This window comes from Acanthochromis polyacanthus, chromosome 2 (assembly GCF_021347895.1).
Source record: "Acanthochromis polyacanthus isolate Apoly-LR-REF ecotype Palm Island chromosome 2, KAUST_Apoly_ChrSc, whole genome shotgun sequence".
Lineage (NCBI taxonomy): Eukaryota > Metazoa > Chordata > Actinopteri > Pomacentridae > Acanthochromis > Acanthochromis polyacanthus.
In genome coordinates this window covers 16,036,659-16,060,815 of record NC_067114.1, presented here as the reverse complement: position 1 = coordinate 16,060,815, position 24,157 = coordinate 16,036,659, and the positions used below count along the sequence as shown (strand labels likewise).

At 38.0% G+C, this 24,157-nt stretch overlaps 1 protein-coding gene across 1 annotated transcript in view; it reads right to left on the bottom strand.

Annotated features, from left to right (window-relative positions):
* Nucleotides 1–3,713: 3,713 nt before the first annotated feature.
* tspan15 (tetraspanin 15) overlaps nucleotides 3,714–24,157 on the bottom strand; it is a 42,545-nt gene continuing 22,101 nt past the window's right edge. Inside the window, exons 5-8 of the mRNA XM_022213291.2 lie at nucleotides 12,955–13,071; nucleotides 9,974–10,024; nucleotides 8,627–8,743; nucleotides 3,714–6,443 (exon numbers count right to left, since the gene is read on the bottom strand). Coding sequence (XP_022068983.1) covers nucleotides 6,276–6,443; nucleotides 8,627–8,743; nucleotides 9,974–10,024; nucleotides 12,955–13,071 — 453 coding nt within the window. The 3' untranslated portion in view covers nucleotides 3,714–6,275. The remainder of the gene's footprint in view (nucleotides 6,444–8,626; nucleotides 8,744–9,973; nucleotides 10,025–12,954; nucleotides 13,072–24,157) is intronic.

The following is a 24,157-nucleotide window of genomic DNA, read 5'->3' as shown; positions in this document are numbered from 1 at the left end:
AAAAAAAAAAAGATTTACATCTGTCATCTGTCAAAAGATATAAAAATGAACAGTTTTTGGCAAATTAAAATTTAACTTTGTAATTATTAAAAATTGGCCATATGGCTTTAAAAACACACCTTTCTATCTGCTGCTGCAGGTTAGTTTATGTTGTCGGGAGAAAAGTGTCAGCATCAGAACAGACAGGTTCATCTATCAGACTAATAAATGTTCAGCAGCCTCCTACACATTACTGGACACGGTGTCAGTGTTTGAAAAACTGCATGTCTATGTACAAACAGTGAAAAGAAGAGAAAAGGATATCTACTCTTTGATGGTGAAGTTGATGCCATGATTTATTGATGCTCCTGCTCAAACAGAATTAGGGGTTAATCAGATCTGACTTTCAGAGTCTTTTAGACTAATAATATTGTAAAATTGTTTCATTTGGAAGTACATTTTGACTGTCCATCTGTATTCATCACTTTGCAGTCTTGAGAAATGTCCAACCCCCATCAATATTTGGTTATAGGTCATGACTAAAGGCAAATTTATATTGAAATATAATGTTATTCTGAACTTTAACACCATTATTTTCTGCTTTTTTTTGTTTTGCAAATCTACACTGTCAGTGATAAATTGCCCTCCTGACACACAGACCTGTCATTACCAGACTTTCTTGTTGACTGAATTAATTAAAAAAGCTTCCTTTATGCCCCCATTATCTCTCTAATTGAACTTATTAGAGAAGAGTTAATAGAAAACAACCCATTGTGGGGTGGCATGGCTCAGTGGGTACAGTGGCTGTCTTGTAACTGGAAGGTTGCTGGTTCGATCCTCGGCCCGTTGAGCTCATGTCGAGGTGTCCCTGAGCAAGACACCGAACCCCTAATTGCTCCTGATGGACTGTGGTTAGCACCTTGCATGGCAGCTCCCACCATCAGTGTGTGTGAATGGGTAAATGTGACATATCATCATGTAAAGTGCTTTGGATAAAAGCGCTATATAAATACAACCATTTACCATTGAGTATCTTACATGCACACAGTGGCAGTAACATGGTATTACTAAGTTTTGTGTTTTTAGCTTTTCTCACTTTGAGTATTAATAACTATTGAACTAATTCTTAGATTCAAACTGTCAAATATGGTGTGATTTGCTTCACGTCCAGTTCACTGATGGATTTTAATTCATCTTATTGATCTCGTCAAACAGCAAATGTTTTAATTTAACGATTTAGATGTTGTGCTGGGACCATTAACTTCATTTCTAGAGCCAGTCCATTAATAGAAGGTGGCTGGGAGGAGACTGGGTATTGTGTGCTTGTATGTGTGTGATACTGGTAAGACATGACAAACACACCCACAATCACCCCTTTAGTTGTACTTTCCTCTGATTTTCTATTAACAGTTTCAGCTGTATTTTTCTATTATTTATCCTCCTGCAGTCTTTCACCTGTTTGTGTACGCTGAAATTTGCTCTGAGATTTGTCTCTTTTTTTGGGTTACTTTTGGCAGTTTTCGTTGAAGTAATTATTCAGTCAAAGAAAGTTTTGAAGAAGAAAGTTAAAATCCATTCTTCTAACTTGCAGTTACTGTGATGATGGAGTGAAATGTTTTAAACTGTGCCTGACAAACTAGATTATATTTTTTTGTTCCTCTATTGTAAAAAATATTTTGTATTCCCAAGAAGTTTAGAGGATTTAACTTGTTAATCACAACTAAACAAGAGTTGACTGACACCCTCTCATTCACCCTATGAAGCAGAAAAACTCCAGGACCAGAAATGGTGTTTAGGGAAAACTTCCAGTCAAGTGTTAGGAGTCATAAGAAAAAAAAAGAAGTCCTGCAACAGACAGTACAGCCCCCCAGAGCTCTGAACATCTGTGTCTGGGATTAGAGACAATCTATATCCACAAAAGAACCCAAACAAACTGTTTAGCTACCAACTACCAGTAAAAATCTGAACCGCATACTGTCTGCTTCTGTAAGCCCGTCATGTACAGTCATACAAGGCTGCCTGTATGCCTGACAGAACACAGTCATACCCTGAACATCTGCCTGCTCACGTGTTTCACTGTAAACTGCTGGAGAGGAGAAGTGAAAGACAGAAAAGGACAGAAAGACAGATTGAGAGGGACACTTGCAGAGACAGAAAGGGAACCAAACACTGTCAGCAGCAGATGAAGAGCCAGAAACACTGTAATTTGGTGACAAATCTGTTGTTATGATCCCAGTAACACAACTACTTTATATATTCTTGATTAACAGAAGGCAGCGTTAATTAGAGAAACAGACTGTAGATAAACAAGAAGACTGTATTTGCATTTAATTCTGATGAAGGTGATATTTCTTGGTATGAATTTGAATGTCATGCCGAAAGGATTCACTTAATTGCATCCAAATTCTGAGCTGTCTCGGTGGCTCAGTCTTAAACTTAATTGCAAAAGATGCTATGTGACTGACGGGTGATTGGTTACTCTGTCAGAATTTACACCATTGTAAACTGTAGATTTCAGTTATGAAAGCATGTAAAATGTCCTTTAGCAGGGTACGGTGGGAGTCACAGGGAGAGGTGCATCCTATACAGCATTATAATCAACTTTTAGTTTGGTGCTATGGTACAACAATTAATGAGAGGACCAGACTGCTCTGTTGCTATTGTAGCTTTGAATTTAAGCCTCAGACATGCATTACTTTTGTTATTAAATTGAAGCTGTTTGTTGGTGGAATGTGAGCACTCCTTTCAAAAACAACAGCTTCTTAATTTCTTGTCAGGGATGTAGGAAAACAATTTTCACACTTTTTTTGTGTTGGATGTAAAATATTAATAGGCTTCATTCAGTAAGAAATCCTCAGAGCAGCAGGAATAAAAGGAAGAAACAGAATGCAGAAGATAAACGAAACCACTCGGGATGTGACCTTCTCTTCTAAAGTGTAAATTAGTTCAAGAAGTTAGTTTTACCCTGGACAAGTAATGCTGAAGGAAAATATAGACGGTGCCTGTGTACGAGAGGCAAACTTCTTGTATGGTGCTGTCTGGTAACGTGTCTGAAGACAAATAATGTAATATAATGATCATACTTAAAATAACCTGAAAGCTTTAATGACCTGTTTTGCATTTTTTTAAAGCCAAAATGTTCAAACTCTTACTTACAAGATGGATTGTTGGACACATTGATTATAGCATCCATTTACACGCATTAATATCCTCACCACTGAAGCTTCCAATAAACAGTGCCTTTTATTCATTCTGACAACAATGTAGATTTTAATTTTCATATTTTATTGAGATTGTTTCAGCCATGAACCCATTTAGTTTTCCAACCCTTTAATGTGTCTTTGACAAAATTACTTAATTATACTGCTCTTAAAAACAGTAAAACATTAAAAAAATTATTAAGGAAACAATCCCTGTTGACAAACAGATTATACCTCCCCAAAGTTAGTCTTTAATATCGACTGTTTATATTATGGTATGTCCATCCTGTTACACACACAACATTTTAGAAACAATTTGTAAAGCTGAACTATGAATGAACTTACTTTGGATTTGAATACTTCTGTTTTGTCACCGGCACTGTCTTCACATTTGATATTCACATACTTTGCACTTTTACATGAAATTCAGTTTGAAACCTGAAACACAATATGACCATTGATTATTTAACAGCCCCATCCCATCTTGAGTACATATTAAGTGTCAATCAACAATCAGCTCAGAAACAAAAGTAATTAAAGGGCATTAAATCATTTTATTTTCCACCCTCAATCAGGCAAAACCTTTGAGAACATCATTCTTTCATTTCCTGTTATGCAGGTCAGTGAACTGACCAGACTACTAACTTTTAAATGCAGATGATGCAGTTCCCAGTGATTCCCACATATTGAACGCATGCATGCGTATACGTACACTCTAGCACATACATGTGGGAGGACAACAAAAATAACATAACAATAATAACATTCTGAATCATGTAGCTCTTTAAAAACACAACAATGGCACTTTACCCGTGACTGTTTGATGTCCTCTATGTTGTGTAACTTACTTAACAACATTCTCCGCATATGGAGGGGAACAGGTATGGTTTCTTTGGTTCTAAGTACAGTACGATTAAAAAAAAATGAACCAAACTGACTACAAAATGCACACAACAGTAACATTATTAAAAACAGAGTCAATATATTTATTGTTTACTTTCCAGTTTGAAACAAAATAGCTGAAAATAATGTGATGCCTCATTAATTAAGCACCCTTTAATTTAATACCATTAGACAAGCCTGGTTTAATGAGGCAAACAAATAAGGTAACTTGAGTGGTGTCAACAGTGTAATTACAATAATGCAAATGGATAAAAGAGTCTTTATTTTAAAAGGAGTAAAATCATCAAATATAAAATTTGCTGCAGCTTAACCAGCCAGAAGACACGGTGTTGTTTTACAGTGAATCTGATTCAGTATGAGTGCAGCCTTACTGTAAAAATGAACAAAAAAAATAAAAAATCCCTTGATCAACCGAGTACATACACAACATTTTTACCTTCAACTCACCAGTAAATAGCTTCACAAGTTACAAAGATGAGACAGTCAAGAAACTCATAAAAATACAAAAGATGGGAGATTTCAATAAAAAAATTAATTCAACGAAGATTAGGTCTTTGGTCTCAGTTAACACATCAAGTAGCCCATTAAATTCCATTTATTAATTCTGTCATAAACAAGTGCATATCTACAAATTCTTAAAACTGCTCTGAATTATATGCTGCAGGATGTTTTAAGGCAATTTCCACCCACTGTACAGTACATCCTGGTCAGCCTGTTTAAACGTGTGTATGCAACGCCGTCTCCTAGAAAATACAGTTTTTTAATGTTGCCTAATTTGTTCTGAGATAATCCGAATTGCAAGCTGGTTTGTATTCTAGTGCACAAGTGTTAAAGTAATGACTTGTAGGAGGGTGGTCTGGGTTGCTCACCGTAAAATGTTAAATGATCTTATGCAGCTTGTGTACTTACGCAACACTTAATTTTTTTTACCTTAGCAGTGCTAAAAGCTCAAAGCACTTTACAATGTTTTATTCACATGTACACATTCACACACCATTGCAGCACCACTGGGGACAACTACAGGTTCAGCATCTTTAAGAAATCACCATGAATTGCCAAACTTGCAATTAGTGGACAGCCCCCACAGGCATCCAAATGTGTACAAAGATCAGCACTTTTATACCAAAGACAGCTTAAAATCTGAGTCTAGTGTGTGATGAGGTTTAGAGAGTAAAAACACTTTTATTGAAAATAGGGGAAAACATTGTGGTTTTCAGTTAATAAAGTAAACATGTCACAGCTTGTGCTTTAGCTCACAAGACTTTGTGATTTCTGTGATCTGTGTTTTTGCAGAGATGCTACCTTGAAGCATTACTTCATGTTCAGATGAAACTGTGCAACTCACTAATTGGTTAACTATTAATATATGAACATCATTTCTAGGAGACTTGGTAGCTATGCTTCACAGAAACCCTGGGATACCCCCTTGTTAATATGGCAATGCCACTTTATTAGTACTCATTTTAAAATCAACACAAAAATGCAAAAGCCAAGAATGCTCAGTGCAGTGCTTTACTTTCCTACAACAGTAAATACACTGGTTAAATACTATAGTACACACTTAAGATCCAATGGAAAGTCAAAGCTAAAGGCTGAAGAAAACGTCTGTTGACATGCTATTGAAGATGACACTTGTTGAGTTGAACACATCGTAAAGGTTCAGTGAGCACTTGTCTGGTCCCTGGGAGATGGGAAGGTAAGTATGTATTCCACAGATACATTTCAAAATAACTCATTGTTAGTCTCAAACCTCAGTGTGTCTATTTCCATAAAAAATGAAGAAAACAAGGATTTAAGAAAGCACTCTCTCAGTTGGATGTATAAAGAAGTCGTGTGTTGGTTTAATCAGTGGAAGAAAACAAATGCAGATATACAAGTAAAGTAAAGCTGCAGACTGTGATTGTGTGATGCAACTGAAGAGTCTAATTTCATGCAGTGGTATCAGTAGCAAAAGTGGTTGTATTGGCTTCTGTGTTTATCCCTGAGACTGTCTGAGGCACAATGTAGCTAAAAGCACTGCCACTCATCCATTAGGAGGCTGTATTTCAACACAGTGATTAATAATTAATAGAATGGTGGACACTGAGGAGAAAAAAGAGCACTTGAATATCAAACTCTAAACAATCTGATGCTGAACACTTTGAGCACACTGTAATTATTGGGTCCAGTCCATTTTGGTGCTTGTTGTATCCATCAGTCGAACTCTGGCATACATTTAAACCATTTGGCCATGCGGCCTTGCCTCTTAGCCCGTCTTTCCTGTACATTTGAACTCAGCAGCCCGTCCATGTAGTGACCGTATTCACTGATGGCGTCTTCCACACGAGTGATATACAGCCAGCTGACTATCACACCGAAGAACTACAGAAAGAGAGGTAGATACTGAAGGTAAACAGGAATGAAGAGAAGGAAGGTCATCTGATGTTGTGTTTCATTAGCCACTTGTGTCATTTGTGTTTTGATCTAATGTTTAATCCCTCCAGAGATTAAACGACGATGTGAGATGAAAAAGAAACGAGGATTTAGCTATGCTTTCCTCTGAACCATCACCTGAACAACGCTAGTTTTTGATGATGACGGCACAGTCTGATCAGCTGTCAGCCTGCAGCTTTTAACTGAGTTTGTGTTTATACAGATCATCTGATGTGGTGTTTAAATGACAATAAGGAGGAAGAATTACTACTGCCAGCATACAGATGAAATAAAGTTCTCACACAAATTCATTAAAATACCAGCATTTTGTATTTACACTCTGAGCAGTTTGAAAAGTTACTGGTCTGTCAGTGAAGGCACATATAGGACAGAAAGGGTTGCAAACTAGCTAAAGCTATAAATGCTACAGTGTGTGGCATCACCTTCTGCTATGTCCTTGTCTCACACAATGAATATACAGGTAATGCCATGGTTATTTATATTTTGCATCTTAATTTCATCAATGTTTCAACTTATTATGGAATAATCCATGCTAGAATTATAGAGCAATAACAATACATTATGTCAAAATATACTTTCTATTTTACAAACACTTTATTGGATTATTAGATTCATAGAAACATATATCTCATAGCAGCTACAGATTTCTAACAGGTTTGTTAAAACAATTGTATGAGAAATGCTCTAAATGTAGTCTCGCATATCCAGTTTCCAATCACAGAGCAAACACATCATCCCTTTGGACAATGCAAAGTCTGCAATACAGCATCAGGAGGAACTTAGAACTTAGTTTGGTAAAACATGTTTGGAAACAATTTTTTTTCCATCTTCGGTGGGTAAACATATCAGAAAGGTTCTGTTCGACAGCAAATGTTTTAAACTCTTTTCTCTGCAGATTTTAGTCATAAATGATGTAGCTGGCATGCCTTATCCTATGATCCACATCTTTTACCATTTAAGTTATTTTCTCAGACACTTGTGAATGTTGCTTCATGTCTTGAAAGCAATTTTTAAAACACTGACATGCAGACAGAGGAAGTGAAGGAGAAATCAGCATGAATAAGTGGTCGGTGACAGGCTAATACCCACAGTGTACATCCGGTCAGATGAAGCCTTGTGTAACCTCGCTCATGTCTCCTACTTCTCTTAACAGAATAGAAATGAGAGAGCTGAGACGTCCTTCATTACCTAATTTTATGGTTTATTCATCGGACGAGAACACATAAAATAAGCTAAATGAGAAGCACCCATTGTCTGAACCACGTCTGCTCTCATTTCCTACAACAGCTTAGAGCTTATTGAAGTCAATCATAGTCTGGTTTCATACATTCATAGCAGCGTCTGAAATTTAAATGTACCATGATTTAAAATGAGATGTTAGAGGGCAGAAATTACAAAGTGATGAGCAAAAGCTTCTGTGTCTATTACACCCATATCCTCTAATGGTCCTGGTAAAAAAAAAAAAACCTTGATAGGTTGGTGTATCTTAAAATTGAGCCTGTTTGATCTAAACGCACAGCAGAGCCGCTGAATGAAATGGACCAATTTCAACAGCATTTAGTAAAAAATGCTCTTATGACTTTATCGCTGCTGAATCAGTAGAGCTGTCAGATGTGCCTGAGACGTGAAGTTATTTACATTTTCGCCCATTTAGTCATCGGAGTTGCATTACAGACTGTTGAATGTGGATAAATGTTTTTTTCCCCACTGTGCTTCCAATGTGCTCTTGATGAATCACCCCAGCTGTATCAAGTACAGGCGGCTCTGTGAAAATCACAGGTACAAAGGACACAACTTTGCAACTACACCTGTGAACATCAGAAAAAGGTCAATTTAAAGATTATGCAAGTAACTTTTATGCAACACATTCTGGGTTCTCAGCTGCCTTTTGAGGACAAAACACAAGGCATCAAGACATGAGATTGTAGGTGAATGCTTTGGTGTCAAGCAAACATAAGGTACATGTTATATTTCCTTACACCTTCATCTTCACCTTGCCTAAAATCATATTTACCTCGTTAATAGTAATCAGTTTTGATTCCACTCTGAACATCATAAGTATTACACTGTCAGTGCGAGAAATGTGTGTTTTTCAGTGAGTCTACGTGTACCTGAGGCAGCAGGATTCCTAGGAGCAGTCCAGCCATGATCTTGTAGTTGTCCATCAGCCAGATGAAGAATGCATCAGTGCAGCCTCTAATATGGATTTCGTCAATTAAGTTCAAACGCTGTGAGACACAAAACACTTATCAGTCAGATGTCAAACTGTAAAAGGCAAAGGAAAAGCCATTTGCTAAATTTCATCTTGCCTAAATTCGTCGCAGTAATGTCTTCATTTGAAGGTCGTCCTTGATATTCCCCAATTTGTGGCAGTAATGATAACGACACAGTGTGCAGTATAAAACAGACGTGAGAACACCTCTGCGTTATATTCCTTAAAAGTCAAAACAATGTCACTTCTCAATAAGTGCATTACTTTTGACAAATTGACAAGTGCAGTACTCCTTCTTACGAACAACTGAAAAGAAAAACTGTATTGAAAAACATAAGCCCCTAAGTAAAAACCAGCACAGCAACAGTAAATACAACTGTGATCAATGACCCACAAGTTAAAAAGCCTGTGGCAATGAAACAAAACTGAGAGCACCTCTGATTTCCAATTAGCCAAACTGCATGAACAAAGTTATAAAACGACCTGTGAACACTAGAATTTTCTCAGTTTTGGACCAGTGGAGGTTCTACGTACCTACATGTTAGCATGAAGGCTCCACATTGAAAAGAAGTGCCTGAGGTAGTGAAAAATCTGAATATGACATTAAAATGTAAACATATACACAGAGGTGGGAAATTAATGGCTAACAAGACAATTTCCAGTCAGCAGCATCTTGGCATAAAAAGAATATTCTGGCATCCACAGCACACTGCCAAAATCACAAAAGGGTTTCTAAAGAAGAAAAAAGTGTTTGACTTGTCTTGAATCAAAAAAAGACCGTGACTGCAGTATTTCAAAGACAAAGGCAGAACAACACACCCCCTCCAACAAAGAGCAGCTGAAAAGAAACAGTCTCTGAAGGATGACAGAACATCTCTTCAGAAATCTGGCATTCTTCATGCTGAGAATGATTGTCTTTTTGTTTGTTTTTCTAAAAAGAGCAAATCAAAGTGCTGAAAAAAAGTAACTGAAGGTGTACTGACTTTTGTTGCACCAGTCTGGGGAGCCTGTATTTTAAACAGTGTAAATCTAAACTATCGGTTAGGTGATAAAGCCCAGACGTGTGCTCCTGATTCTGTCCATGGCAGCTACAGAAACTACAGTAACTGCTGGGAGGCGTCCAGCTATCAGTGAAACACACTACATGAAAACACAGCAAGTGTTCTGTGTTTAAAAACTACTACGTCATCGACAGGCATCTATCTTGTCTTAGCTGACTTCCAGGAGTGCATCTGTGAAGTCTTACCTCTTTCTCCAGCACTTTGTACCCACACAGAGTGTTTGCCACTTCATTAGGCTGGAGGGAAGAGAAGCAGATAGAAGGAGGTAAAGTTGAGAGAAACAGAAACTAAGTGGAAGACAAGAAGCTGCGACTATCCTCCAATGTAAGACGTAAGGATTTTCCATAAAGCTTGTGTCTCTGGGTGTAAATTAGAATGAATTTGTGAGCCTGCTGCAAAGCCTGATAACTCTGAGCTTGTTGCTTTGCATCATAAAATAAATAGGTGAACCATGCAGATGCAGATAATGACAGTCGGTCGACACATTGTCTCTTGTTTTTGCAAAGAAATATACTTCATTCCAATCATATGTCACAATTCTAAGTAGCCAAAGAGGAAGCAAACAGCTCAGAAAACAAAAAGCAGGTATTGGTGCACAGTATTCAGCTCAACACTGAAATACAATGAAACAAGTGAGAAAAATTGTTGGATCTCTGAGAAGAAACGTCATGCACTGTCAGGTGGTGCTAACTGCTGCTTTACGCCAATGTGAAAATTACAAAGATTACAAAGTAGAAACTGAACTCTTGTGTGCTTCTAGTGGATGATGCAAAGCTAAATGTGGACAAATTAAATGATCTGGATGACAGTACCTGATATGTTGAGCAAAATCTACATTAATCTCTCATCTGAATGATTTCACCACTGATCAGCAAAAAAGGCATGACTTAAATCTATTTCCATTTGTACTAAAATAATCCTCTTGTTCATTCAGAAAATGGCAAAACTCACGCTATCAATTATTTCAATAATATTTTTTAATTTTATTTATGTATTACTGATGCCCTTATATGCCCTTATGTTTTCTGACAGTGGGATGATGGTCTGCCAGTTATTTAGCATCGAGTAGTTGCTACAACCAAGAAGGGATTACTATGAATTAATCTCTACATCTGCATATTTCTTTTTTAGTTAAGTCAGGTCTGCATGGAGGACAGCAGCTGTGTTCTGTTTACGAGCAGCATCTGTTGCTACCGACACAGGTAGAGTGGGTTGTGCTGTTCTTTTCCATCCATTACTTTGCCTACTGTGTGCCTAGACCATTGTACTCTGGCTGCCTCTAAGCTGCTGAACAAGTTCACTCCACTCATCGACTGCAGTCGCCCCAGCACTAACAGACTAGAATTACTATGGTTGTGTGACAAGTTGCAGTGTACATCCATGTTTTTCCAGATGTTTTGGATATAAAATGTCTTCACTTCATCATTTTGTCCTATTAGACTTTTGCGTAAAATGTCTTATTCTGTGTATGAATTCTAAAGGTTATGCAGTGACCTCTGACCAGCTAATTCTGATCAGGTCATCGTTCAGTGCAGGCAAATGTTTGTGTCAGATGTAATTCATTTCCTTCCAGATGTTTCTGCTATATTGCATTCACAAGAATAGGACAGAGTGACGGACTGATAAATAGTCAAACAAAAAACAAACACCTCTTTTCTGGCCACATTGTTGTTTTGAGTTAATAGGAATGAACACTTGACATTTTTGTCCCTTAATTAAGCCCATTACCAGAAGTGACTCATGAAAACACAAAACTGTTGAATAGGATAATCTTTATGCATGGCTAATAGTCATGCTATTTAATGGTGTGCAAATGAGATGACTTCAGTTTCATGAGTTCAGGAACAATATAAAGTTAAACCTTGATTATTCCGGTTTGCAACTCGCCCACGGACAGCTGTGGCCACCAGAGATGCATAATTGTTGTTATTATAGTACTTTAACGTCTGCTTGAAGACTACAAGGACTTTGTTGCCAACATGCGCTGTAGGATGACATCAACATAATCTGCTCATGCACACGATGGCACTTGGAACATAGTTGATGCCCAGACGGTCTGTGCAGACACTACTTCTGATCTGCATGTGGATGTTCAATGTGCAGACTTTGACAGACCTGGGCTACAAAATTTGTGTCTCAGTGACCCTTGAGGATCCTCATATACTTCTGGACACAGAAAGCATTAGACCAGCCTTGACTTGTTCATTTCAACAACTTACTGCAACTGCTGTCCGTTTGCATGCAAAGTTTTTGTTTGTTCTTTCTCCCCATAATCACTGAGGAACTTGTGCTGCTTAGCGTGGGGGAAAATTGCCTGTGTGTGGCATGGCAGAGGCTTAATCACATGCATTTTGAATGTAACTCCACATATTACAGCTATTACTATAATGACATACTGCACACTTTGATCTGCATGTTTAGAACTTCACCTGTTTTAAATAAATAAAGCCACAAATTATAAAGTACCTCATGCAAAAACAGATGAAAATGGTGCAGATAATATTTCTGAACACTGATCCTGAAAACTATTAACCCAGAATCCATTCAGTTAAGAGGTGCCTTGTTTGGGAATTCTGATGTTTTCAGCATTTAACATAAATGAAAATTGAATAATACACTAATTTCTCCACAATTATATCCTCACACTCCCCTAACATGATCTGACCTATTGTATCTAGTTGAAAAATATCTACATTGATGCAACAGAGCCAGATTTGTCTTAATTTTGATTCCACACATTGGATTTTTTGTCAAAAACTAGCACCTCCCTGACCCACAATGCAGCTCAATAACAGTTCTGTCATGGTTTTGGGTGTATTATGGAAGTAGCAGCTAATGTTGCCCTGAGCAGAGATAAAGAGCAGACTATAGAGGTCTGAAGTTTATTTAATTCCACGCCCCAGTTTTTATTCAGGTTCAAACGTGTTCTTTATAGACTATGCCAAAAAATACTGGTACTTTCAGTGGCAGTAGTAATAAAGCTGGTTTGGTCACAATAAGTGAACCCAAACTATAGTACAGTGAGTCTTTGTAACAGCTGCATATTTTTAATACACTACTAGCAGCTAAAAAGCGGTAATATCACAAGTAGTAGAAACTGTTGCCATCAGTTATAGTACAGCAGAAACAGTAACAGTTGGTATCGTATTAATACAGTAATACGTACCTTTTTCGTAATGCAGCAGGTATATGGGACACCGCAGGCTAGTGGACCAGGTGCAGAACAGTTGTGGTACATGTTGACTTCCCAGTCTTTATACTCCCGACCTCCACAACACTTAAACTGCCAGAGAAAAGAAAGATGGTAGCAATTAAAAGGAGAAGTGAGCAGAAAACAGAATAAAAAAGCCAGAGAGGGAAGACATATGGCAGGCGGAAAAGAGACAGAGAGGGGAAAGATAAAAACAGTCCCGTAAACAACATTATTTTTGCAGCATTGGCATAATGCCAGTGACGTTTTGGGATGAATCGAGCCACAATCAACTGCAATTTGCATGTAATTAGCATTAAGTCTGCTTTTGGTGAGTATGTCCGTATCTTTGCCAAAATCAGTGTACAGTACAGCTGGCAGATATAAGATAAAATAAGGCATATTATTATTGTCATATACACATTATGACATATACATTGTTTTTTTGTTTTTGGTCTTTATTACTCTTTGCTTGTCAGGCAAGTGATTTAATTGTTTTTAATCACAGTGTTGAAACATTAAGGTAGGCAACACAAATTGGAAAAGTACTGAAACTGTGTAATTCTGCAATTATAGTGCAATTCTAATTTTATACCATATCTGTAAAATTACAAAAAGCTTTCTATCCTGTCTGACATATAATAGCTTGAAAATGTGTTTAATCTCCAGCGAGAGGCCTCTGCTACATCTCCTTCACACTCAGCCAGCATCTGAAAGCAGCAGACTGATGTGTTTCCTCTTAAATCAATCAGATTTGCAGCCCCACACAGCAAACTGATACCTGCAGCCACCTGTTGTTGGTCCACAGACACAAAATAATGCAACACCAACCAGTTTATTTCTTACTGCCCTCTCTTTCAGCCTCAGAGGAAACAAAACAATATCACCCCACAGGGAAAATGAATGAGCTTTGATGAGACTTCTAAAAGAAGAGAATTACTACTGGTTTTGGCAGTGAGCTTTTAAATCACATAGACTAAAAAAACTACTTCATTATTAGTTTTACATGGCAAACAGTTCCGCACTGCATTCACTTACATAGCACTATTTTACCTTGGGGGGTTAGAGATCACGTTATAATGTTTTGCCTCATTCAATTTAATTTCAGAGAATAATACATAACACATCTCAATAGAATAGAACAAAATATAATAAAGCTCTGGGCACTTCACATCGGGTCAAGACCTTTCCTTTAACATATTACAGAGAGAAACACAACAAAGCCAGTGTTTCCTATTCACACACATCAACGGAGGTGGAGCTGCAGTACAAGGTTATCGCCCACCATCAGAGGAAACTTCAGTGTTTTACTGGCAGACACTTGTAGAGGTCGGTCACAGTCAGCCATTTTAACTGAATGTTCCTGCATTTTAATTTAGCTTTGCGTTGGAGTTTGTGGTAATCGAAAATTTGTCACCACGATATTCATTCTCACTACAAACGTACATCAGTTCCAAATATCGGGGGTTGATTGGTATCAATTACAATACTTGATTACTAATGACCAGTCTCGGAGGTGAACAAACCATATTGATTGACCTCTAGACAAAATGGAAATAGTGCAAGTTGATGCAAAACAGTTTTCTATTTTTGGGATTATTTCAGTCAGTATTAAGGTCTTTATTATTATTTGGATTTGTCACCGACTCTCAAAACATCATGTAATGATAATAAAGGTATATTTAAAGGTAAATTTCTATCAACTTCACATATGATTCAACTGAGAAACAAATAAGAAATATAAAAGATAAATAATCTTGTCTGCAGGTTCACCGCAAACATCTGCTGCAGAAGAGGGACGACTATCATCGGCTCTCCACACTTGTCCGAACATCTCCCTTACACCAGCCGAGGTTAAGTGACATTGAAGCAGGATTCTGATTGAGGTGTTCAATCATAATCCCACAGATGGCATCTTTCCATGATTGGCTCGGCTTGCGGTTTTTCTCGTACCGAGCAGGGTTACTATGGCAACAACACATCGTCAGTAGGATACAACTGACCTGTCTCAAAACTCAGCTCACGTTCCCTGTTCATGAGTGACCAACTGAGAAAGGCTTACTGAATGTTTGGTGCTTCAAGGAGGGCTGAAAATGAGGTGCACTTCACAGCAGAAGACACAATGAGAGTCTCACTGAGAAACAGAATGCTTCAAAAAAAAATTAGACTTGCAAATAAAATTCAACTAATCATCCAACTCTCTTCTATGGGCAGGTTTTCTATGGAAATTTCTAATGGTAGATATTTTGGACTTTTCAGAGCGGCAAAAGCACAGCTAGCCAATAACTGTATATACAGAGCCATCTGTGCCTGACTAGTGATAATATCCATCCATCCATTCTCTATACACCGCTTTATCCTAGTGATAATATGCACACAGATATGACAAATATCTGAGACCAAATGGTTTTCAATGTTTGAATTAAAAAAAAGTTACAGGCTCAACTGAAGGAACTCCGAATAAATTACATTGACCATCTAATGCCTCCATTCAGTAATTTCTGCTTATTTATATTTTTATTGGGGTGGATAGCAGCCGCACAGCTGCATCAGAGATTAAACAGTGACAGAAAGACCAGAACATTAGCTCAGCTTGGATGTCACTTACTGAGACAAATGTTTTATTGGGAGGGAGAAAGTGAGGCAGAAAGCGAGCATGAGACAAGGGATGAAGAGGGACGATGAATAAATGAATAAATATGAGAAACCCTTTGCCAGGCAGTGTGATCAGTATGCTGATATGATGCCACTGTGCCAGAGCGTTACTCTCTGTTCTTGTTGGTGGGACTCTGCAGAGCTGTTTTCCAGCACTGGGTCAAGACCCAAGCAAAGGTCACAGGGGGGCAAAGAAATTATGATGTGATTAATGCCTGCAGCTAAAAGTTCAAAAACACTAGAACTCTACACGAAGTTTAGAGTTTAGGAAGTGCAACTATGCGATATAACACAAACAGTTGTGCAGGAAATCCCATCTTTGGGAGGATTGATGTTGTGCTTAGTTCATTACACATCCTCATGAGCGTAACCTTTCACAGCCCACCTCTCTAAGCCATCAGACAACAAAGAGACTCTACTTGCAGTGACTTTTAGAGTGTTGGCTGTGATAAAAAAAACAACAACACTTTTTTGTAATGTACCAATTAAATATTGTTCTGTTGGATTCCAAATGTCAGGCTGATAGTAAGAGTAACACAGATGAACTTTCTTCTAAATTTGCTCTTTTCTCCCCTGCTTCTCAATCTTCTTCTTCGCTGATGGATGGCAAGTATTCTTCAGAATTCAATTCAGAGCTTAGTTAGTGTGGTCTCCTGGAATGAAATCTAGGAAGATTGTGTGACTGATTTCGTCGCCAACTGCCCAGTCGACTGATGAGCATCTGTTGTCTGGCAGATTGAGATAATCGCTGTGTGGCTAATTGGTCAGCTGAGCCGACTGCTCCAAGTGTGAGCTGTGCGACAAACTCACTCCATGTTGCGTTCCCTGCATTCATATAAATTGCAAATGCTACGAACAAAATTGATCTGTGTGATGAATGACTTTGCTGCAGTAGCACCCGGTGATGCCGTTTTGTGTGTGTGTTTGTGTGATGGAGCCTCTTTGAAGTGAGGGTTTGTGTGTGATGTGAATCAATGGCTATCAAGCTGTTCAACTTGACAGTTGTAGTCAATCGGGCGATTAATAATTACACTTCCAACACTAATTCCCACATGTCCTTCAGAACAATCCCATAATTCCTATGAATCTAAGCCCTTTTGTTAGCTAATCAAGCTACCCAGAGTGCTGTTACAACAGTAAAATCCTGAATTTCATGCAATACTTGTCTAAATATATCGATACAGACACTGTAACAACACTATGACAGAAATCTAAAACATCAGGGAAAGCAATGGATTGTAAATTATCTTAAATTAGCCCTAGCTTTGTAAATTAATTGAATAATAATACAAAAAATATATCAACAAAAGAAGTCATAACACAACAGGCGTGCATTACTTTATCAGACTGTGTTCATACATTTATGTATCCAACCAGAACTGGAGGAGGTCTTCACTAAGATCGTCTCTCTCTCATGTCACATTGCAGCTTATTGAAGGATAAATCCTTGCTGTCAGAGGGAAGCTCCGCTGAGAGCTCCCACGTAACATAAGAAGATATTCACCAAACCAGAAAAACACGGAGACTGTAATTTTACTTGCAAGGGTACCACAGCACAGTGTAACAAGGCACATTAGTGCGAGCTACAAAGACTGCTCCCACACAAGGTTTATTTTATACACGAGCAGAAATGAAGACATGGCATAAGATAAGAAATAGCTCGAGTTACACAAGGGGGTGGGCTAAGCTGAAAGAGTGGAAATATACTGGGATGTGGAGACTAGGGAGAGAGAGAGAGAGGGAGAGATATGTGCAGGTAGAAGTGAGTGAGTGGTATTCTATAAAAATAGTCATGTAAAACACTATGGCTCTAAGGCTCGATTATGATAAATGTATTTACAAATTCAACTCTAACACTTGCAGAGACAAGCGCAGTAGCACTCTAGCGCACATTTAAACCTCCATTTACACTCTTTTTGCAGGAATTCAGTCCAAAATAATTGTGAGTAATGTGAGTTGATGTTACCAGTGTGAATGTTGCACTTGCATACAGAGATGGCTACATTGAATTGGCTAAAAAAGATAAAGCAGTTTGAAACAGTTCCGATGTTATCTATCACATTTGCTAACATGTTGCTCTTTGAACAAATCGATATGACTGTCAATAAGATGTGATTTGCTAGTTGGACCTGTTGGCTCCCTCAGACTGCGAGGTAAAAGACCTTTAACAGACAGGCTTTGTGGTGTCAATGGACTCATCCCGACAAAGAACTGCAAGGGAAATAATGTCCTATTTTACTTTGTGCATCTACTTTGTCAATTGTCACAGAAAAAATGTACTTGTGTGTTGAATGTCAAAAAAAGGTCCAAATTGTAAATAATGTCCACAATCTGCTGGCAGATATTCAGGTTTTGTTTTGACAGAACTGTTTTTATAGTGTATGTATTTATTATCAGTCATGCCATGATCATATTCCTTTTGTATTTTCTCTGTTACAAGTCAAAAATATTGCTTTTCCACTACTGGAACTTTATCTTTCTGCAGGCATTTCCAGATCTGCAGCTGCATCTTTCACATCTGTGGTTCATGATCTCAATAACCCGCTCAGCGTTTATTGTGACATAGTTCATCTTTTCTCTCTACACTCTACTTCAACTCCAGCCGGTGGAGGCAGACAGCAGTCCACCCTGAGACTGATTCAGCCGTTTCTTGCTGAAATATCAGCTCTGTGTACCATCACACATCAGCTACAGCAGAAGAAGAAAAAAATGGACAACAACCCATCAGAAAACAAAGAGGTCTCAACTCTAAAGTTAAGCGATGCCGCTGCAACATCATCTGATCAACTGAACATGGAAACTGTGCAGGGAATCACATATTCTGGTTACAAGTAGATTCATGTTGTTGCATGTAGCAGTACAGACAGGTTTTGAGCATCAGATAACACAAACTTTTTGATGTTTTGCAAAAGACTGACATCCTTCAAATGGCGTAAAAAAGCCACATTCATCATCTATTGAAGTAAACAGTAAGTGAAGAATAAAAAAATAGAGCTGTTTGGTGAACACAGGGCTGTGCTTCTTTCAGCAAATAATAGACTTTTCTCTGTTCCTCCATCCATCTGAACTGTAGGCAAAACACTTCCTTTACTCCTGCAGGCATTCCTACCACATTTTAATTCTCCTCCCTTGCCTTCTGCCTCTTTTCTTCCTATTGTTCTTCTTCCTATTTTCTTCATGCTTGCCCTGACAGTTGTGTCTCCTATATTATATTACATATCCTACTGCTTTATCTCTCACACAGATGAAGATTTCAGCATCTGAAAACACCAACTGAACCTGTGCACTGAAACAATCAAAGTTACTGCATTTGAAGATTCTACAGAAAGTGTAATTTTAGCTGAAGTTCTACTTGGAGTAGGAGTATAATATATCGAGTTTTTTTTAATACTGTAAAAGCTAAATTACTACTGCCACAAATTACACATTGACTACATGGCACAAAGATGTTCTCTGGAGGATAAAGGCCTGTATCTCAAGCAAAAACAAGCTCTTGAGGATCTGCAAGAGCACACTTTGACCAAACAATCTATCGTACCACATGACTGATGGACTGTTTGTACCCATGTTAATCTCACCTCCGCTCTGACGGATGAGCACGCTGTGTAGACACAACTGATCAATCAGCTGTTCTCCAGAGATGAAGACACAGGTCAATAACAGACCGGTGGAGAGAATGAGTTGTTCTTCTCAGATGATAACATTGACCAATTCACTTCAAATAACTTTAACACCACCACACTTTGGTTCTGTTCAGTTTGCTCACTCAGCTTCATTTACATAAATACACCAAGTTCTGCTAAACACTCGTGTGACAGTCAAATGATGAAATGTGAATTACAAAGGATGCTGCTTTTCCTCTTTTAATCCCATTACTTAACTGGATACAGAGGTTTTATATTTGCATGAGTGTCACCAGAAAGTTAAATCCAATGTACACTGTGTGTACAATTATGTTGAAAGTGAGTATTCTGACCTTATCATTTTTCCTTTGCAAATTTTTCCACTCCAGACAATATAAACTTGAATGCTTATTGCATTTGTTCAATTTCAGGTGATATATACTATCATATGTATGTATATTTGTGTAATAAGAGAGGGTGCGGCCTAAAGTGATTAATGATTTATTTCAGAGTGTGCATACGTATAAAACTGTTTTATTACCTTAAGTAAAAAAAGTGATGTAACTGACACTGGAAAGTAAAAAAAAATAGCAAATGTGTATCAGGTGGATGCAACACTGCCAAAATAAACTACTGAAGTGTGACCACCCAGCAATTAAACACTTATAATCAACAGGACTGGCAAAAATGCATGGAGAATAAAGCGCATATTAACTGGAAAAAAAAACTAGAGGAAAACTTGTTTCTTCTATTCTAGAGCTGTAGCCACAAGTACAAGATGTCAAGTGATCAGACAATAATAAGATCCACATGTTGAAGTGCCAACAGGAAGCTGGTTTGCTTCTATCGGTGCTATTAGCATAATACTGATAGGAAAATATTTTCCTATCAGTTGGAACAAAAACCTTACAGGTGAGCTTAGTCACTGGTAACATGAGTTAGAGTATGCTACAAGCTAAAATGTTTGGGGTGATCATTTGACTGCAGTTACCAGGTGGACCAAAAGGTAAAAGTGATTATGCCCCCTCTGAAAAGTCACATTAAAAGGTGGAGTGAAAAGTTTTTACTTTTTTACTACAGTGTCAGGCATGCTGCATGCCTACTTCTTAACTCCAACTGAGTGGCTGGTCAATATGTGGTTTTGCTGTGTCTGTTAGAGAAAATTATGAAAATGGCAGGTGTCAGATATTATTTGATAACAAAATGTGTTGAGGCAGCTGTTCCTGTTGTCAATTATGAAGGTGTTTCTAGCCTTTATTCTGCTGTAATTATGTTTTACACATGAAAGTAGCAACTCTGATTTACACCCTGGAAAATCATGTAGAAACATGATAAATTGAAAGAAGAAGCAGCCACATCCAAAACAAAGTCACAGAATGGCAACATCTTCCATAACAGGACCAGAGTTGAAATTATAATTTTCAACTTACCAATTCAACAAATTGCATTTTCCAGGAAAGGCTCATCTGATTTTTTTCAAACTACACACAAAATGATTTAAATGACAACATTAATGAGTAAGATTTTATCCGTGAATCACCTGTCATTACCTGATCTAAAATTTCACACACTAGAAATAAGATTCACAAGGTAAAGCATGAAGAGTGAGTGAAAAAAACACCTCAAGACACAGCAAGAGGTCTGCAGAATTCAAGAAGACCATCATTTTGATACAGGATGATGCTTCATCACAGAGATCCAAGTTCTCCACTTGTTCACTCACCAGCAAAGGCCTCAGACGACCAAATAATGACTGTTCCATCCCTCATCTGACATTTAATCCTACTGAGAGCTTGTAGGCTCAAATGTGAGATTAACAGTGAGGGAAGACAATCTTTGTGCAGCACTTGGGAAGGTTTGATGCTGCATCAGTGAAAATTTGTTTTGAACAGATCGAGGAAGTGACAGACTCCATAGATGGATAACATTTATTAAAATGAAGTGGGGCTATTTGCACCGCTGAATATTTCCTGAAAGGCAAAAACTGTTATTTGTCATTCCGTCTTATTTGCTGTTCTTATTCTAAAAAAAATGAAAACAAAAAAGTGAGTTGGGGAAAATGTCTCATATTTGTGCATTTTAATTGTGCTACCTTTAATATTCCTCTGAGAAAGACTAAACTCTCTTTTCCTTTGTTCAACATTCAGGTTTAAGGTTGCAGTATCATTTTGGATTGAGTGAAAACAATGCATTTTTCCACAATAAAATTAACTATGAAGCATTACAATTGACCTCACAACTGTACAGACGCTGTAAACAAAAATGTGACCTTCAGATGATCAGTGGTTTTGTAACAGCAAAAGCTGTAAAGAATAGAATAAGATCTTCACACACACACACACACATATATATATATATATATATATATATATATATATATATATATATGTGATGAAGATGTGCTGAGTTTCTGCTCTCAGAAGAACAGTCTGTCTACTAATGCCATCTATTAAACTGCTTCCATGTCCCAAAAGCAAATCGACATATCCATCCATCCATTCTCTATACACCACTTTATCCTCACTAGGGTCGTGGGGGGTGCTGGAGCCTATCCCAGCTGACTCGGGCGAAGGCAAGGGACACCCTGGAAAGGTCGCCAGTCTGTCGCAGGGCTACATATACAGACAAACAATCACACTCACATTCACACCTACGGGCAATTTAGAATAGCCAGTTAACCTCAGCATGTTTTAGGACTGTGGGAGGAAGCCGGAGTGCCCGGAGAAAACCCATGCATGGAGAACATGCAAACTCCATGCAGAAAGATCCCAGGCCCACCCCGGGATTTGAACTGGGGATCTTCTTGCTGCAAAACAAAAGTGCTAACCACTACGCCACTCTGCAGCCCGCAAATCAACATAGCACCAACAAAAACATAGTTACTGTGAATTTGAATCCATGTGTGTGAAGTTTTCAAGTGTGTGTTGCGCTTGTTTTTATGTTTGCTGTTATTCCTTTTTTTTTGCATGCTGTTTTATATTTTCTTGCACTCAGACGCTGCCCCTTAAAAAAATGTGCTAAGTGTATGTAAAATCGCTGTCTAAATGCCACCAACCGCCTCTTCTGCTGAATCCAAAATGAAGTTATAAATATTCATGATCGCTGTTGTATCAAACAACCGCAAAGCACTGAGGACATGAAGTAAGTGTCTGTCCAAAAAACTGAATAACTTTGTTTGTAAGCCTACAAGACTTTGTGACACACACACACACACACACACACACACACACACACACACACACACACACACACACACACACACACACACACACACACACACACACACACACACACACACACACACACACACACACACACACACACACACACACAGACACAAACATGCTGTGAGAACACTGATCGCTATGACTGTAAATTGTGATCAACAAGTGGTCTGAAGTATTTGAACATTGTGCTGTTTATGCAGTTGCTAAAGCTTGCTCTAATGACGCACATGAAAAAATGCAGCTTCTGGCAATATGATAGCAGAGCAATATTATGATTTCTATTTTCAGTAATTACTCAATGTAATTGTGCGGCATAAAGGTCTTTCCTGCCTTCGCCCACATTGAAAGCAAACGCAGCCTCTACTGACGGAGTAAATGTCACATCTCCATTCGAATAGTGAGGTGCAGTGAAAGGAAAGGTCGGCTTGAAATTAACTTAATACAGGATATGATATGACCTGCGACTAATACCTGGATTGATGTTGTGCTCCAGAAATATATCATTCTCATTTTCTCTTGTTAAGGAGTAAAGTTATCCTGTATTGAATCCAGTAGGAAAATTAGTTCTCTGCATTTAACCAATTCTAAGTATCAGCAGCAGTGTGAAGCCTGACGATTCGACGCCATCTCTAAGCCGCGCTTCTGTCAAGGGCACTTTGGAGAATTAATATATCAAGTTTTTGATGGCAGGAGAAACCAGAACTCCAGGAGGAAACTCACACAAGCTGGAAACAGAATGCTTCAAGCTAAATAGTTAAGCATTGTAGCCAATGATCACTATCATTTTAGTTAGTCGACTATTATCTTGATTAAAACTGAGAAAAATACAGCTAACTGTTTTAGCTTCAACCTTTTACATGCTGTTCAAACTCACGCAAAAGGCAAAACTGATTATGCTCGCTCTGAAAGATCACATTAGAAAGTGGGGAAATGTAGGCATATTTGTTCCTAACAGCAAATAAGGGTGGGACATCATGAATTGTGCAAATGAAGATAACAACAAACACTTTAAAAATACTTTGTGAATTTTTACTTTCACAAAGAAGTCAAAGTAAAAACTGTGGAAATATTAGAGAAGTCAATGCTGCCTACTTTCTCCAACTAAGTGATCAATATGTGAAGTGGCTGTGAATGCGGAATTGTCCTCCTCAGAAAATGATAAAAAATTGTAGAACTCAGACATAGTTTAATATCATTAAAGTGCCACAGCAACTGTTCATGTTGTCAATTATGAAGGTGCTTTCAAGCCTTCATTCTCCTGTAATTTGGTTTTACACATGACAGCAGCAACTCTGATTCACACACTGAAAAATCCCGCAGAAATATCAAGAATCAAAAGCAGAAACAGCCAAATCCAAAACAAAAGCAGCTATGCACAAACACACAGAACGTAAAGACATTTCCTTTCAAGCTTGCACTCAACTGCTTTGCAATTTCCAGAGAGGCTCATCTGACCTATTCAAACTACACAGAAAATGAGACAACTGACAGCTTTAAGTGATTGGTACGAGTTTATCAGTGAATCACTTGTCATTACCTTCTATGGAGTAGAAATGTTTTCCACAATCAGGGTGTCAGGCTGTCCAGCGTTTTAATGGAAACACAGGATTAGAATACACATAACACATTAAAACGAAAATCTGATTGATGAAGCTATCATATAAGAGAAAAAGA